The sequence below is a fragment of the Macaca fascicularis genome, chromosome 10, assembly GCF_037993035.2.
Source record: "Macaca fascicularis isolate 582-1 chromosome 10, T2T-MFA8v1.1".
Lineage (NCBI taxonomy): Eukaryota > Metazoa > Chordata > Mammalia > Primates > Cercopithecidae > Macaca > Macaca fascicularis.
Genome location: NC_088384.1, coordinates 83963954 through 83980739, shown reverse-complemented (window position 1 = coordinate 83980739; position 16786 = coordinate 83963954). Strand labels below are relative to the sequence as shown.

Sequence of the window (16786 nt, the reverse complement as noted above, 5' to 3'; positions counted from 1 at the left end):
GTGGAGGTTGCAGTGAGCCGAGATCATGCCACCATACTCTAGCCTGGGTGACAGAGCAAGACCCTGTCTCAAAAAGAAAAAACAAACCAAAAACCAAGAAACAAAACTTTTGGGAATTAGTCCATTTTACCATTACATTTTCTTATCAAGATAGTACAGGTATACATATTAAAGATCAAAGAGAATTATTATCAGGCTCATTCTACCATTCTTTAGAATATTTTCATTCCTTAGAATATAGTAATTCTTTAGAATATTTTGCCAACTTAACAGGTAAAAAAATAATACCTAATTACCGTTTCAGTTTTTTCTATTTTTTTTTTTGAGACAGAGTCTCACTCTGTCACTGAGGCTGGAGTGCAGTGGTGCGATCTCAGCTCACTGCAACCTCCGCCTCTCAGGTTCAAGCAATTCTCCTACCTCGGCCTCCCAAGTAGCTGGGATTACCAGCACCCACCACTATGTCCGGCTAATCTTTGTATTTTTAGTAGAGATGGGGTTTCACCATGCTGGCCAGGCTGGTCTCAAACTCCTGACCTCAAGTGATTTGCCCACCTTGGGCTCCCAAAGTACTGGGATTAAGGCATGAGCCACTGTGCCCAGCCTTCAAGTTGCTTCTTCTTGACTCCTAGTGAGGTTACATATCTTCATTTATACATAGTCCTCCTCTCTTTTTTGTTTTCCATGTCTGTGAAGTGCCTGTTCATTTTTTTTGCTCATTTTACTATTGGGTAGCTTATCTTTTCTTATTAATTTGTAAGAGTTCTTCATAAATTAGGATGTACACCCTTTGTTCATCATTAATGTTCCTCTTTTTTTTTTTTTTGAGACAGGGTCTCGCTGTGTTGCTGAGGCTGGAGTGCAGTGCTGTGATCGTAAGTTCTAATATTTTTACCAGCTTACTGTTGGTCTTTTGCCTTAGTTTATAGCTTATTTTGCCAAAAAAAAAAAAAAAAGGCTTAGGGTTTGCTTTCTAAAGATCACATATACTTACCATTTTCTTTAACTAAGATTTGAGAAGTCAAAAATGATTCAGAGAAAACCACAGATCCTAAGCAACCATTTCCTCCCAGCAAGTCAGGAATGTCATAGACGGTCATACAAGCCTGCATCAAATGAGAAACCAGTTCGATCAGTTACCAGCCCAAAACCATCAGAGAGAAATCCATAAGAACGAGACCACGAAATACTGCCTAAAGGAACATGGCAAAAGAGTACTCAAGAGTTTCTAGGGAAAACTGGAGTTATCCTAAATACATCTTTGAACTGCAAGGTGACTTTAGGATCACCCAGGCTTCCCTGAAATTGCTCCCTGATCAGAGACACACTTGGGCTATAAGGAAAGTATCTTTGTTTCCATATATTCCCTCAAATTGCTTTATACTGACTAGGCACAGTGGCTCATGCCTGTAATCCCAGTAATTTGGGAGTTCGAGGAACCCAGGAGTTTGAGATCAACCTGGACAACACAGTGAGATCCCCACTCTACTAAAGAAAAATCAGGCTGGGCATGATTAATCATGCCTGTAATCCCAACACTTTGGGAGGTGAGGCGGGTGGATCACTTGAGCCCAGGAGTTTGAGACCAGCCTGGGCAACATGGTGAAACCCCATTTCTACTAAAATACAAAAAAAAATTAGCCAGGCATGGTGGCGTGTGTGCCTATAATCCCAGCTACTTGGGAGGCTGAGGCAGGAGAATTGCTTGAACCTGGGAGGTGCAGGTTGCAGTGAGCTGAGATTGCGTCACTAAACTCCAGCCTGGGAAACAGAGCAAGACTCTGTCTCAAAAAAGAAAGAAAGAAAGAAAGAGCCAGGAATGGTGGCATCTGCCTGTGGTCTCAGTTATTCAGGAGGCTAAAGCAGGAGGACTGTTTGAGCCCAGGAGGTTGAGGCTGCAGTAATCTATGATCATGCCACTGCACTCCAGCCTGGGCAACAGAGCAAGACCCTGTCTCAAAAAAAAAAAGCAAGAAAGCTATTCAAACTTTTATGGCCAAGATAAATAAAAGCAGAGGCTTCACTAGCCTGGAAACCAAATTAGAACAACTCAGAGAGCTCCCAATGTCCAGTAAGAAAGCCCTAATTTATCAGGTAAAAACTAGTGAAAATGGAACAATTCTGGGAAGAAGCCAGCAGAAGAAAGAGAAAATGATGTCAGCTAGAGCTAGAGTCTTGGATGACCAGGAAGATCTGATGAGGGACATGGGATAAGTAGCACAAGGACCTGTCCCATCCTACCCTGAATAGCGGTGAGCGGTGGGTGCTGGTGCAGATCTCCTGAGACTAAGTCCACTTTCACATATTATCGTTCTAGTGTGGGACCCCTGTCCCACCCCTTAGGACACAGACAAAAGACCTGAGCCTCTTGAATGGATTGCTGAATTTTCAAATAAAAACTTAAAGAGGGCACAAAGTTGAAAGGAAAAAAACCACAGTTAAAATCAAAGCCCTGAATTTTCCATATTATGATGATAATAGGATATATAAAAGAGACAAGTAGGCTTCTATATTTGAGTTAACTTTCTTTTCAGGTTTGACAACTGGAAGGTTTATCTAAAGCTGTCTCAAAGGATTTCCAGCATCTGAAGACACAGAACCCTCCTGAGCTACATGGTCCCTCTTAAGTGACAATGGCAATCCTACGTCTTTGGTTCCCAGACCAATCAGGTGGACAGATCCTGTGGGTTCCTGATCCTTCATGTTCATATTTGGTCACTGATATTGAGGAAGGGAAAAGAGGATATTGAAAAGATAACATGTAGCGTTTGTTGGACACTTGTTATGTACTTCCCACCATGTGGCACAGGGAAAGAAAAAATATGGTATCGTGCCTATCTTCAGGAAATCTTAATGTATAGCTGGAGAGACAAGGGCATTCGTACACAAAGGTCATCATATGACACATTATGATATCGTATGATACATTAGGATAGAATTATTCCTTAATTTGTGTAGTACAAACTGCAACTGCAAGGATTATAGGAATACTTCTAGGGAGAAATCAACAGGGAAGGCTTTGGGGAGGAGATAGAACTTCACCTCTGGATAAGAGGACAGAATGTAGACAGAAAGCATCGACTTGCTGCTTCTTATTTCCTATCTCATTAGCTGTGCATACTTGATGCAAGACTATGATTTTACTGGATTCCTAATCACCTGCTACTATGCAAAGCATCTTCCAAAGCACCGTGCAAGAGTCCCAGGAGAGAAGTCAGACTTTAAAGTCAACAAGGAGATAAAGTATGATCACCTAAATATCAGAAAGTATTTCCCAATGTTTTACTAATATCACAAAAAAGTCTGAAATAGTTCTAAAAGAACATCCACACAAAATGTTGACAGATGGGGACCAGGAACATTATAAAAACATAAATTGCAACCTTAAAAAAATTACCCTTGTTGTACTATTCTCTGTAGATGGGTTAACACTACTGACAGGAACTTCCGAGTTACTTTTCCACAGGTGATGGTGATGGGGATGTGCTTGTACCAAATTATCCACAGCTGCCCACCCAGTTCCCTGGGACCAAAGCTTTTTGGAACTAAGGCTCAGGCAGTGGTCACAGAACAGACTCAAGATATAACACACACCACAAACAGAATCTTGGCTGGATACGTACCACCCTCTCATGCACCATTTGCCAACCTTCTTCACATCAGGATGTTCTGGGGTAAACGGAGGACTCAGCCTGTGGCTGAGAGCAACTGGCCTAGAAACTCTGGCTCCCCCAGGCCATGCCATCCCACCCCAGGGACCATTAGCTCAGTGCATCTCCAAACCATCCCCCCAGCACACAGGTTGGAAAACATTGCTCTGACTACTCTACTTCATGGCAGACACAGGTCCCTGTTGATTACTGGTCATTTAAATAATTATAGTCATGTATCACTTAATGACAGGGATACATTCTGAGAAATGTGTCATTAGCTGATTTCATCACTGTGTGAACATTATAGAGTATACTTAAACCTAGATGGTATAGCCTACTATACACCTAGGCTAGCTGGTGTAGTCTACTGCTCCTAGGCTACAAAGCTGTACAGCATGTTACTATACTGAATACTGTAGGCAATTATAACACAATGGTAATATTTGTGTATTTAGGCATATATACACATAGAAATGGTGAGTAAAAATACAGTGTTATGATATTATGGGACCACTGTTGTATCTGCAGTCCACTGTTGACCAAGATGTCCTTTTGTGGTACAGGGCTGTAGTTAATTTTCCCAGGTTCCCGGTTTTTGTTTGTTTTCTGAGACTAAATCTCACTCTGTCACCCAGGCTCGAGTGCAGTGGTGCAATCACAGCTCACTGCAGTCTCAAACTGCTGGACTCAAGTGATCCTCCTGCCTTAGCCTCCTGAGGAGCTCAGGCTACAGATGCATGCCACCACACCTGGCTAATTAAAAAAAAATTTTTTTAGACACGGGGTCTCAACTATGCTGTCAAGACCGGTTTCAACTCTAGGTTCCCATTAAGGACATCAATGCAAGTCTTGGAACTCAAAGATGCCACTGAAAAACTTAAGTCTGTTAGTCAAGGCAGGCTTGTCCTGGACTCACATTTCGACACGAAGTCAGAGCAATCTCAGCTACCTATAGGAAGGCTTCATAACCCAGAAAGAGGTGCCTCCCAACACCTCAATTAAGACTCTGGACCCCGGGGAAGCCTAGGCAAGGGAGAATAGATGTGGGTGGGCCTGGCACAGCTACCTGGGTACCCTCAGTAAGCACAGGCTCACCACTGCTATGGCTCGGATAGGACTGAGAACAGATCAGTTTCTTCAGGTGGGGTGGGCTGCCCAAGACCCCCACCCACTCCCACCTCCTAACTTACAGATGTCCCTCTACAGGCCATTCCCAGCCAGCTGACCCATGACAACTCTGCTTACCGTCTTCACAAAGGATAAGCTATCTTCACTGTCCAGCGGTACAATTCTAGAAGAGGAAAGAGATGGAAGACTATGTTAAAGAGTTTTTAAGTGTACTTAAATTCACAGTGTTCGCTTTTTTCAACTTGGTAATGACAAGTCATAGATTTGGATTGCTCTTAGGGCCTTTCAAAACACTGGGTTGCACGTTTGTAGAATTGGTATGTGGGCCACTAAGGTGAGTATGTCCATCCCCACCTCTGCCCCTCAGCTCTGCAGTGGGAAGAACTCAGGGTACAGGGTCTCAGCTCAGCAGTCAGCCCAAGCCCAACCCTGGAGTGATGTCACTGCTAGGTGTGGAAGCATGAGAAAACCACTCATGTCAGCAGCCTTCCCCCTCTTTATCTTCCTAAAACTTGCTCCATATAAGGTTATACCACAATCATATACGCACCTTCCCTGATTATTCACAGCATGTATATGAAAAGCCATCTTGGAGCTGTGGACCAGAAACAAAACAAAAGGAAAATCAGTCTGCTCCTGCTCCCCAGACATCTGTGCAGGGTACCTGCTTGGGATTCTCAAGGCCACACAGTGAGGTGTGTGTCATCCTTGCTTTACCCAGATTTATCCTATTTTAGATACTTTCCCCAGGGTCCTACACCACCAGCAGGTATGGGGCCAGTGTCTAACTCTAATCACAGCCCTGCCTCTGTGCAAGTCCTAAGGACTGTCTTGACTCTTGGACAACAACAGGAGAAAATGACATGAGAGGACTGCTGCTCACTGAAGACTGAGAGTGACCCTCCATCCCTGCTCTAAGCACAAGCAGAGGCCATGTCTCTGCAACTCACAGTCAAATGCTGTGGAGTCAGGGGCAGGGTGAGGCCTTCAGAGCCGAGAAATAACTAGAAAACCCTTTTGGCTTACTCTAACTTGTGTAAGTGTAATTTCTTGCATTAACAAATACTAGATAGCTACACACTAATTCTTGTCGGCATTCATGGCTCCCATCCCTTCCCCTCTTGGGAGAAAGAGATCTGCTAATCTGAAGCAGTTCGAGGGTCCTCACTGAAGTAATATATATATATATTTTTTGAGACAGTCTCGTTCTGTCACCCAGGCTGGAGTGCAGTGGTGTGATCTCAACTCACTGCAACCTCCACCTCCTGCGTTCAAGCAATTCTCCTGCCTCAGCCTCCCCAGAAGCTAGGACTACAGGTGTGTAAAACCACGCCTGGCTAATTTTTGCATTTTTAGTGAAGGCGGGGTTTTACCATGTTGGTCAGGATGGTCTCGAACTCCTGACCTCAAGTGATCACCTGTCTTGGCCTCCCAAAGTGCTGGGATTACAAAGTGATGAGCCATCGCGCCCCGCCCTCAGTGAAGTAATCTTTGTGGTGAGAAAGGGGTGGGGCTCCAGGCGGAAGACTGGCCTGGGAGACTCTTCTCCCATTGACTGGTGTTTTCTCTTTGTGCCTTTCTCCAACTAGGGCAGACACCTAGGCCTAGGAGGCCTTGGGACTTAGAGGGGGCCTGCTCTGGGGAAGCTGAGTGGCCTAGGCAAGGGCCCAAGTAAAGGAGGAGTAGAATGACTATGCTAGCCATATTGATGGTAAGAGAGAATACCCCACTGTGACAGCAGCTAACGTCTATGTGCCCAATTGCTTTACAAGGTAGGTAGTTGAAGAAGCAGAAACAGACAGTTCCCTATCTTGCCCAAGGTCACACAGATGCAGACTGAAGGAGCGTTCTCAAATTCAGGTTGGCCAGAAACAGATAGTAAAGGCCAGCACAAGGTCTTAAGGGAACAGACTTCCTTTATCGTTTGCCTTTCATGGCCAGGACAGCAAGATCCAGAAGACCCAGGGGAGAGAAGACCTGAAGCAAGTCTAAAGCCCTGCACCACAGAGTTCTGGCTTTCTTCCACTCGTGGGGCTGCAGAAATAGAATTCTTCTTGTTAGAACAATTAATTGACTAATCTTTCAAATACTCCAACTTATTACCCAGGACTGTAGATGTAAGAAAATGTGGGACATAGACCTGAGGCATCACAGGACATATCCTAGAAGTATTCTTAAATAAATTTCCCAGTATTGGTGTCTTTTGTATCCTTTGTATAAAAGTACACACAATGGTCCTCACATAAAACAGTGGGTTAAGTGGACTGGGTTCATGAAGATTTAGCTATGGATAAAGACTACAAAGAGATACACCATGACATTCTGGGAGATGTGATGGAAAAATCACCAGATTCTCAGACCATGCAGACCCCAAGACATGGTGGGCTCAGGATTTCTGTCATTCAAGAGACAGATGAGGCCCAGTGCAAGTTTCTTCTAAGCAGTGACTATCTTCCTGTGCCCAGGGCCCCCTGCCCCTAAAAACCTCACCACTCAGGTCCCCAGCTTTGCCTTTCTAGCCTTGGAACCCAGGCTTGTCAAGTCTCTTGTGATGCTGGTGTTAATCTGCCTTGCATTCTAACCTCAGAACATGTGTGTGACTTTCTCAAATAGTTCCTGCATCTTTGGCTCTTTGGCTTCTAAGTAAAGGCTGAATCATGAATGACTCTCCTTCATACATCCCATTATTTTACTGAAACATTTCTCAAAGCGGAGATGAAATCTGAGTTATAAGGGAAAAAAGAAGCTTTCAAAAACAAAGAAAAAAAATTCCTTATAAAAAATATCAGCCATTGCTTACCGCAGGGCTGCCTTAAACGGAATCAACTCAAAGGAATCTAACCCAGATCCCAGAGTCTGCTCTGCTACCTCCTTGGCCTGTAAAATAACAAGAAGACAGGGACAATTAGCTTTCACAGCAGGAGAAAGTACACATATCACTGATGGAAGGGCCCTCCTAACACTTGTCCAGGATCACACTATGCCCCAGTGTGCCCTTCCCATCTATGTGACTACTTGGAAGGCATTAATAAAGTGAAAGCATCATGTTAAGGGAAACAAGGGCCTGCTTTCTCCAGGCTAGGTTCACAGGACAAAACTGCATTCAGGCAGGTGTGCACTGGAACCTGACGTGCTGGATCCAGAGAAGTGACCAGCTGTGATGACAGCAGCGGAATGAGAGGTCTGTAAAAGTGCTTTCTCCTCCCCTCTTCCCCAGCAGGAAGAGGAAGGAACCTCTGCCCTCAGAGTTTTAGCCAGATGCTAAGAATATCCAAATAGCAAGAGTTACAAAAGATCAGTTAAAAAACAAAGATGTGAGAACTGATATTGAAGGACACCCCACTGCTTTGGATAAACCTTCTGCATGTAGTGGTTAAAGGGCGGAGAAATCCAGAGTCAGTACTAGGGATACAAGTTCAGTGAGGAGGGGAGATGGCAAGGAGCTGGTGACTACAGCTACAGTCTCTCTGATATCTACATCATACACAACCTTTCCAATGTCAAATGGCTTCCTTCAGAAAAGGTCCTATTGGCATTTGGGAGGCATCAAGCTGACTCTTCTCATCTCCTTACTGGGTCAGATATAGGAATCCAACTCAGGGCAGGTTAACCGCAAAACAGCAAGGAAGATAATGGTCAGAGAACGGGAACACATGTGCTTGTCTAGGAAAAGCAAGTCAGATTTTCTAATCTTTAGCTATTTTTATTAAACACTGAGTTATAGGAAATCAAACTTACCGAACTTTATTAGAATTCACAGTAGAATAATCTATAGTTTTTTGTTTTTTTGTTTTTTAGTTTTTAAAAGCCTTTTGTTTAAGCTATTCAACAAAACAATGTGCTACAGAATGATTTTTCCTTAACACAACCAGATGTCTACAAAGAAGCACCGATTAGTTGTCATCTACAAGACAACAGCAGCACAGTCACAGGCAGCAGAAGCTCAGTGCTCTCAAGGCTTCGCTCTGCCTGGTGTCAAAGAGGCCCAAGCACGCACAAAAGTGAGTACTACAAGGTGTCCAAAGAAGAAACACATGGATAGAATGTTTTACATTAAAATAATAACTACTGGAAGAGAAACATGGTATTTAAATTACCTTTGTTAGACTGGAAGTTTTAGCATAACATGCAATGCCAGCCACAACAGCCTCAATAACAGCAGCATATATCTGGGACAACAGCCTACTTCAAAAACAAAAAATAATGGTTAACATTACAGCATCATGAGGTTTTTGTCAAAAGATGCATGCACACAAATGACAACCCCTAAGAAACTGATTTTTAAACAGAATGGAAAAAGGCAAAAATATAACCCACTGATTTCTAAACCTTTTAAAAGTCACATGCCTGGGCCAGGAGTAGTCGTTCAGGCTTGTAATCCCAGCACTTTGGGAGGCTGAGATGGGCAGATCGCTTGAGCCCAGGAATTTGAGACCACCCTGGGCAATACGGCAAAACTCCATCTCAACAAAAAATAAAAATAAATAAAAATAACATCATCCAGGCGTGGTGGTATGTGCCTATAGTCTCAGCTATTCGGGAGTCTAAGGCTGGAGGATCACTTGAGCCTGGGAGGCAGAAGAGGTTATAGTGAGCCAAGATTGTGTCACTGCACTCCAGCCTGGGTGACAGAGTGGGACCCTGCTTCAAAAAAAAAAAAAAAAAAAGCCGGGCGCGGTGGCTCAAGCCTGTAATCCCAGCACTTTGGGAGGCCGAGACGGGTGGATCACGAGATCAGGAGATCGAGACCATCCTGGCGAACACAGTGAAACCCCGTCTCTACTAAAACTACAAAAAAAACTAGCCGGGCGAGGTGGTGGGCGCCTGTAGTCCCAGCTACTTGGGAGGCTGAGGCAGGAGAATGGCGGGAACCCGGGAGGCGGAGCTTGCAGTGAGCTGAGATCCGGCCACTGCACTCCAGCCTGGGCGACAGAGCAAGACTCTGTCTCAAAAAAAAAAAAAAAAAAAAAAAAAAGTCATATGCCTGGTTTGACTTATACTTTGCTTTTGTTATCACCTTAAGGAAAGTTGGCTCCTCTGAATTCTGCTAGAGACTGCCCCTCCCTGTTTGTAATCAAACAGAATAAAACTGTGTAGACTCCTTGACTCCTCTATGTGCAGGAGCAGCTACCTACAGACCAGGAATCCCTTCAGTGTTATCATACCCACTTGCTGCTTTTCCAGGGACCAACCACACTGTAGTTTCATATCGTCTTTTCACTAGACCTGCTGAATGCTGGTCTATTACTGGAACCGCTGGGTAGGAGACCTCAGGGTGGAAGAGAGATGACCAGACTGAGGAGGGCCTGGGTTTTTCTCTGCCAGACTGGACTGCCACGAAGGTCTCTAGAAAAACCAGTCTGGTTCATTTAGGGAACCACCTAAGGTGGTTTTTCCACCTTGGCATTTACGACTGGATAATTCCTTGCTGTGGGGTTTGTCCTGTGCATTGTAGGATGTTCAGCAGCACCCCTGGCTGCTAACCAGCATCCCTACCCACTAGATGTTTGGTAGCATTCCAGTTGTGATAATCAAAAATTTCTCCAGACCCTGACAAATGTTCCTGGGAGTGGGGAAAGATGGGGGAGGGAGCTACAATAGAATTTCCCTTGGTTGAGAATCACTGCCTTGGAGGAAGGAGGTGCAGGCTCTTCTTAGGACACTTATGAAGAGAAGGGGCTCATCCGAGGGGCCCTGAAAGGCCAAGAAAGGCACCTGGCAAGGAAATAACAAGGTCTCACCTAAAAATATGTCTATTTTTAAGTGCTCATCCAAGGGGCCCTGAAAGGCCAGGAGAGGTACCTGGGAAGGAACTGACAAGGTCTCACCTAAAAATATGTGTATTTTTAAGCCCATAAGAATATTTTAACAGGTAAAGGAAGGTGATAGGAGTTCAAAAGTGGGAAAAAATACAGAAATGATTGGTATAATCCTCTCATCTTATAGAATAAGCAGTAATGGCCTCTGGAAGTAGAATAAGTTGTCTATTAAGTCACAGAAAATTCAAGGCTGACCCAAACTTAGATCTGCTCTAAGCCTGGTGCTTTTCCACTGTGCCACATCACATTGCCATCTCCTTCGATTTCCTTCTTGGCTCCTGCACCACACCTCCACAATGTAGGTAAGAGGTTACGGTTGAGTTGAAGAAAAAAGAACAGGGAGAGCTCATAAAACAAAATGACAGCTTCAAGTACCAATATATCCTGAAGACTTCTGGCCAGGGCAGGGCAGGGCAGAGGGTATACCCTGGAAGGGGCCTAGCAGAGAGATGTGAATGAGCTTAGTGCCTTCCAGGTGAGACCAGAATCCTCTACACTTTGACCCTAGGGTGCAGTTTTAAAAATGCCAAACCCAAAGACATGTAAAGATATCCCTCTCCTCAGCTGATTCAAACATCACTCAGTACCAACATTGGTCAGGCCTTTCCCTTGCTTGGTCTTCTCCTATACTGATCCTTACACAGGAGCTCAATACACAAGCCACATGACTGCTGACCCATAAAATTAAAAAGCCTGCATGGCTCTGTTGTCACTTTTTTTTTTTTTTTGAGAGGGAGTCTCGCTCTACCCAGGCTGGGGTGCAGTGGCCAGATCTCAGCTCACTGCAAGCTCCGCCTCCTGGGTTCACGCCATTCTCCTGCCTCAGCCTCCCGAGTAGCTGGGACTACAGGCGCCTGCCACCTCGCCCAGCTAGTTTTTTGTATTTTTTTAAATAGAGACGGGGTTTCACCGTGTTCCCCCAGGATGGTCTCGATCTCCTGACCTCGTGATCCACCCGTCTCGGCCTCCCAAAGTGCCGGGATTACAGGCTTGAGCCACCGCGCCCGGCCTGTTGTCACTTTTTTGTTTCTTTTTTGAGACACAGTCTTGCTCTGTCACCCAGGCTACAGTACAGTGATGCGATCTCAGCTCACTGCAACCTCCGCCTCCCGGGTTCAAGCGATTTTCCTGCCTCAGCCTCCCGAGTAGCTGGGATTACAGGCTCCTGCCACGGTGCCTGGCTAATTTTTGTATTTTTAGTAGAGGTGGGGTTTGACCACCTTGGCCAGGCTGGTTTCAAAATCCTGACCTCGTGATCCACCTGCCTTGGCCTCCCAAAGTGCTGAGATTACAGGCATAAGCCACTGCACCCGGCCTCTGTTGTCACTTTCACTTGAATCCACGTGTTCCACTGGATCTGTGATTTGGCAAATCTTCCAATGTGCACCCGGTTATCACTCAATACCAGTCCCTGACATGGGGCATCAATGGATTTGGTTTAGGCAAAATGTTTAAGGGTCTAGCATAAGTATCCAGAACAGTGGCTAAGCAGCGCTGGTACAGCAGTACAAGCAGGCACAAGTTAAGACTACAACACCCACCAACACTTGAGGAAATGGTTAACTTGTTGCTAAGGAAAGGAAACCCACAAAAGAACTATATACACGTATGACTACAACTTAATAATTTTTTTAAAAGCCCAGAAAGATACATACATATACATACACATATATACACGTACACGTACACATTTTCTTTTTTTTGAGACAGAGTCTTGCTCTCTCGCCCAGGCTAGAGTGCAGTGGCACTATCTTGGCTCACTGCAACCTCTGTATCCCGGGTTCAAGCAATTCTCCTGCCTCAGCCTCCTGAGTAGCTGGGATTACAGGCATATGCCACTACACCTGGATAATTTTTGTATTTTTAGTAGAGATGGGGTTTTGCCATGTTGGCCAGGCTGGTCTCGAACTCCTGACCTCATGTGATCCACCCGCCTAGGGCTCCCAAAGTGCTGGGATTACAGGTGTGAGCCACTGCGCCTGGCCACACACACACATTTTTGAGACAGGGACTCACTCTGTCACCCAGGCTGCAGTGTAGTGGTGTGATCTCACCTCACTGCAACCTTGACCTCCCCAGGCTCAGATGATCCTCCCACCTCAGTCTCCCAAGTAGCTGGGAACACAGGCGTGTGCCACTATGTCCAGCTAATTTTTGTAGAGACAGAGTTCCATAAGATTTCCCAGGCTAGTCTCGAATTCCTGGGCTCAAGCCATCTGCCCACCTCGGCCCCCTACAGTCCTGGGATTTCAGATGAGCCACTGCGCTCGGTCCCAGAAATATATAAAATAAGATACTAATGGGTAGTGCCAGACAGGAGGAATTGTAGCTGATCTTAATTTTTCTCTAATTTCATATTTTCTGTAGTATGATTATATTTCTTCTATTATATTTCTCCCAGTACAACTTTGTGGGCCCTGCCCTAGTAATTCTGATTGTAATCTTGGGATTGGTCCTGGAGAACCTATATTTTAAAGAGATCCTTAGATGATCTTTTGTAGCCTCTCACTGCTTGGCCATAGGGAAGTGCTGCTGATCTAGACCCTACCAAGTTAAGCTGCAGTATTTAATTAGGTAATAATAAAATTCCATTATATCCATATTTCTTTTTTGAATTTAATAGTTTCAGCACTAATGAGTTTATTTTCTGTCTGGTTTCCTGCTGTATGTGAAAGAAGAGAAGTCAACACTAGGTAGGCCCTTTCTCAGGTTGCACAGCCAGTGTTCACACCCTCTCACTATGTTCCACAGGCTTAAGTGTCAAATCCAGAGAAAAACACTCTTCAGACCAGCTGGGGTTTCACAAGATTCTCCCAATGGATTTCAGGATGGTTTATTCTTAGAAAAGCCCTTAACTTAAAAATGCATTATGTAGAAAACATATCAAGGGGAGTTACATAATATAAATGCATGGGTGTGCAGGTAGGAAGTCTCTGAGGTCTAGAGAGAAGAGCAGATGGCAAAGCTGGCAGGGTTTTCTGGCCTGAATATGAAGCTGACAGAAACTTGGGAAACAACACAGTAATGTTCACGCCATAAACCAGATGTCTTTTTTTTTTTTTACACAGTATCCCTCTGTTGCCAAGAGTGCAGTGGTGCAATCAATCATAGCTCACTGAAATCTCGACCTCCCAGGCTTAAGTGATCCTCCCAACTTAGCCTCCCGAGTAGCTGGGACCACAGGTGTGCACCACCATGCCTGGCTAATTTTTTATTTTCTGCAGAGACAGAGTCTGCTTACGTTGCCCAGGCTTGTCTTGAATTCCCGGTCTCAGGTGATCCTCCCACCTCAGCTTCCCAAAATGTTGGGATTACAGTGCATGCCACCACACCCAGCAAAAGCAGATGTCTTAATCACTGTTGATCTCAAAATGAAGTACACAGGATAGTCACAACTGAGTAACTCGACTTTGAGAAAGAAAAAATAAAATATGAAGACTTACATTTGTTCAGTTTTCTTGGGCAGCTTGCTGTCACCACCTGTGAAAGAGGCCCACTAAGAATGTGACAAGAGCACAGGATATGCAAACACTTAACAAGGAAGCTAGAAATGCTTAATTTACCTGGAAGACATTGTCAAGAACAACATTTCTTTTTCTTTTCTTTTTTTTTTTTTGAGACACAGTTTAGCTCTGTCACCCAGACTGGAGTGTAGTGGTGTAATCTCGGCTCACTGCAACCTCCGTCTCCCGGGTTCAGGCAATTCTCCTGCCTCAGCCTCCTGAGTAGCTGGGATTATAGGTGCACACCACCATGCCCCACTAATTTTTGTATTTTCAATAGAGATGGGGTTTCGCCATGTTGGCCAGGCTGGTCTTGAACTCCTGACCTCAGGTGATCCACCCACCTCGGCCTCCCAAAGTGCTAGGATTACAGGTGCGAGCCACCACGCCCAGACTATTTTTTTCTTTTAAGTTAAACACAGTACAAATACCAACAACAGTGGAACCTGGCCACTCCCAATAGCCTTCTGGATCTTCACCTGCATTTCCCACTTTTACAACCCACTCAGCAACATCACTAAATACCAGAGATATGCGGAATCTTAGGTTCTGGAAGGTTTTTGTTTTTATTTTTAATTTTTTAAACTTCGAGGCATCAGTAAACAGGTTCAGTTCTACCTCTTGCTTTATCTCCTTAATAACCTGACCCAAGTTATGCTTCTTTCCAGAGTTTCCTGGCTTATTTAACATCATCCAGAATAAAATATGGTTCCTCATGTATTCTCCTCTGTGTAGCAATGCTGAGACCTGCATTCATTCCAGAGGTTCTTTTCCATGTGACTTTGGATACCTGCAACTTCTGGTTACCCTAGCAAGCAGGGCAGCCCCAGCCAGCCCAGCCTTTCTGGATGGCCCTACAGCATGCTCTTAGCTCCTAAGCACTCTTTTATTACGGCCTTTTCTCATTTTCCTCACAAGAACAGTTGAGTGGGCACCTGGCTGAGTCATCTAAATTCCCACTGCGGACCCTACCTCCTGCCTTTTTTTTTTTTTGAGACGGAGTCTCACTCTGTTGCCCAGGCTGGAGTGCAGTGCCATAATCTCAGCTCACTGCAAGCTCCACCTCCCGGGTTCACACCATTCTCCTGCCTCAGCCTCCCAAGTAGCTGGGACTACAGGTGCCCACCACCACGCCTGGCTAATTTTTTTGTATTTTTTAGTAGAGAGGGGGTTTCACTGTGTTAGCTAGGATGGTCTCGATCTCCTGACCTTGTGATCCACCCACCTCGGCCTCCCAAAGTGCTGGGATTACAGGCGTGAGCCACCACACCCGGCCCACCTCCTGCTTTTTTGTTGTTGTTGTTAAGACAGAGTCTCACTGTGCTGCCCAGGCTGGAGTGCAGTGGCTCAATCTTGGCTCACTGCAACCTCCACCTCCCAGGTTCAAGCGATTATGGTGCCTCAGCCTCCTGATTAGCTGGGACTACAGGTGTGTGCCAGCACGCCTGGCTAATTTTTGTATTTTTAGTAGAGATGGGGTTTCGCCGTGTTGACCAGGCTGGACTCAAACTTCTGACCTCAAGTGATCTGCCTGCCTGTGCCTCCCAAAGTGCTGGGATTACAGGTGTGAGCCACCATGTCTGGTCTCTACCTCCTGCTAGCTTAAACTAGGTCTTACTCATCTTGGCCTCCCCTGTGACACCTAGCAAAAGGTTATACTCATGGTTAGACTTAATGTAGGCTGCACCAATCATCTTCCTCTTGAAACACATTCTGTGAGAAATGTGTTAGACACATCAACTATCCAGAAGTAATCAGAGAGGGAGCTGGAGGCCCACAAATTGGGTATCATGAGCTTCCAAGCAAAGCAGTGAATTTTGTGACAACTTTTAATTCATGGGAGAGACTATTCATTAGATAAGCTGATGAGATGACAACTTACAGGGACTTACCTAAGTAAGGAACATGAGTAGCTCCAAAAAAGTATGTTCTTGAACAAGCAAGAGGTCCCTTTGGTGAGACGCACTGGGCTACCTGGATGTCAGAAAAAAATAAAAATAAAAAAGGGGCAATAACTTACGCATGTACTAGTAGATAAACAAAAAGCATACAGTTAATGGAAATAAATTTTCTTTTGTTTTTGAGACACAGTCTTACTCTGTCGCCTAGGATGGAGTGCAGTGGCATAATCTGAGATCACTGCAACCTCCACCTCCCGGGTTCAAGTGATTCTCCTGCCTCAGCCTCCCCAGCAGCTGGGACTACAGGAACATGCCATCACACCCAGCTAATTTTTTTTTTTTTTTTTTGTATTTTTAGTAGAGACAGGGTTTTGCCATGTTGGCCGGGCTGGTCTCGAACTCCTGACCTCATGTGATCTGCCTGCCTTGGCCTCCCAAAGTGCTGAGATTACAGGCGTGAGCCACTGCGCCTGGCCAGAAATAAATTTTCTTCTACAAAACTGATTTATTATTTTTTAAAGACATAGGGGAAAAGATGATCTTTAACTGTTTTTCCAAAGGTGTCTTTTGGTGCGTGTGCGTGTGTGTGTGTGTGTATGTGTGGTTTAAACTTTGGCTATACCGTGAGGGTGCTGTTGGATACTCAGTCAGCCCAGGGATGCTAAGGGATACATGACTTAGAAGGATAAAGGAAGCAAGGTGTTTGGGTTTTGACTGTCAATACTCAGTCCAGAGTTTTCACCATGAAGACCCTGGCTGACATGACAGGCAGAGGTGTGGGG

The 16786-nt window shown here is 45.0% G+C and overlaps 1 protein-coding gene across 10 annotated transcripts in view; it reads right to left on the bottom strand.

Moving 5' to 3' along the window:
- Positions 1-16786, bottom strand: part of DNAAF9 (dynein axonemal assembly factor 9) — a 164597-nt gene that overhangs the window by 75468 nt on the left and 72343 nt on the right. For 6 of the 10 annotated variants that reach the window (XR_012419195.1, XR_012419196.1, XR_012419197.1 and 3 more), the window contains 7 exons: positions 15996-16077; positions 14044-14080; positions 8879-8966; positions 7582-7658; positions 5332-5376; positions 4899-4944; positions 995-1106 (listed from right to left, as the gene is read on the bottom strand). Coding sequence is in view for 7 of the 10 variants with exons in the window: in XM_005568456.4 (XP_005568513.3) it covers positions 995-1106; positions 4899-4944; positions 5332-5376; positions 7582-7658; positions 8879-8966; positions 14044-14080; positions 15996-16077 (487 nt within the window). In the remaining 3 variants the exon portion in view is untranslated. Of the gene's footprint in view, positions 1-994; positions 1108-4898; positions 4945-5331; positions 5377-7581; positions 7659-8271; positions 8653-8878; positions 8967-14043; positions 14081-15995; positions 16078-16786 lie in introns of those variants that run through there. The other 4 variants (XM_005568457.5, XM_074004869.1, XM_074004870.1 and 1 more) reach the window with 3 other exon arrangements.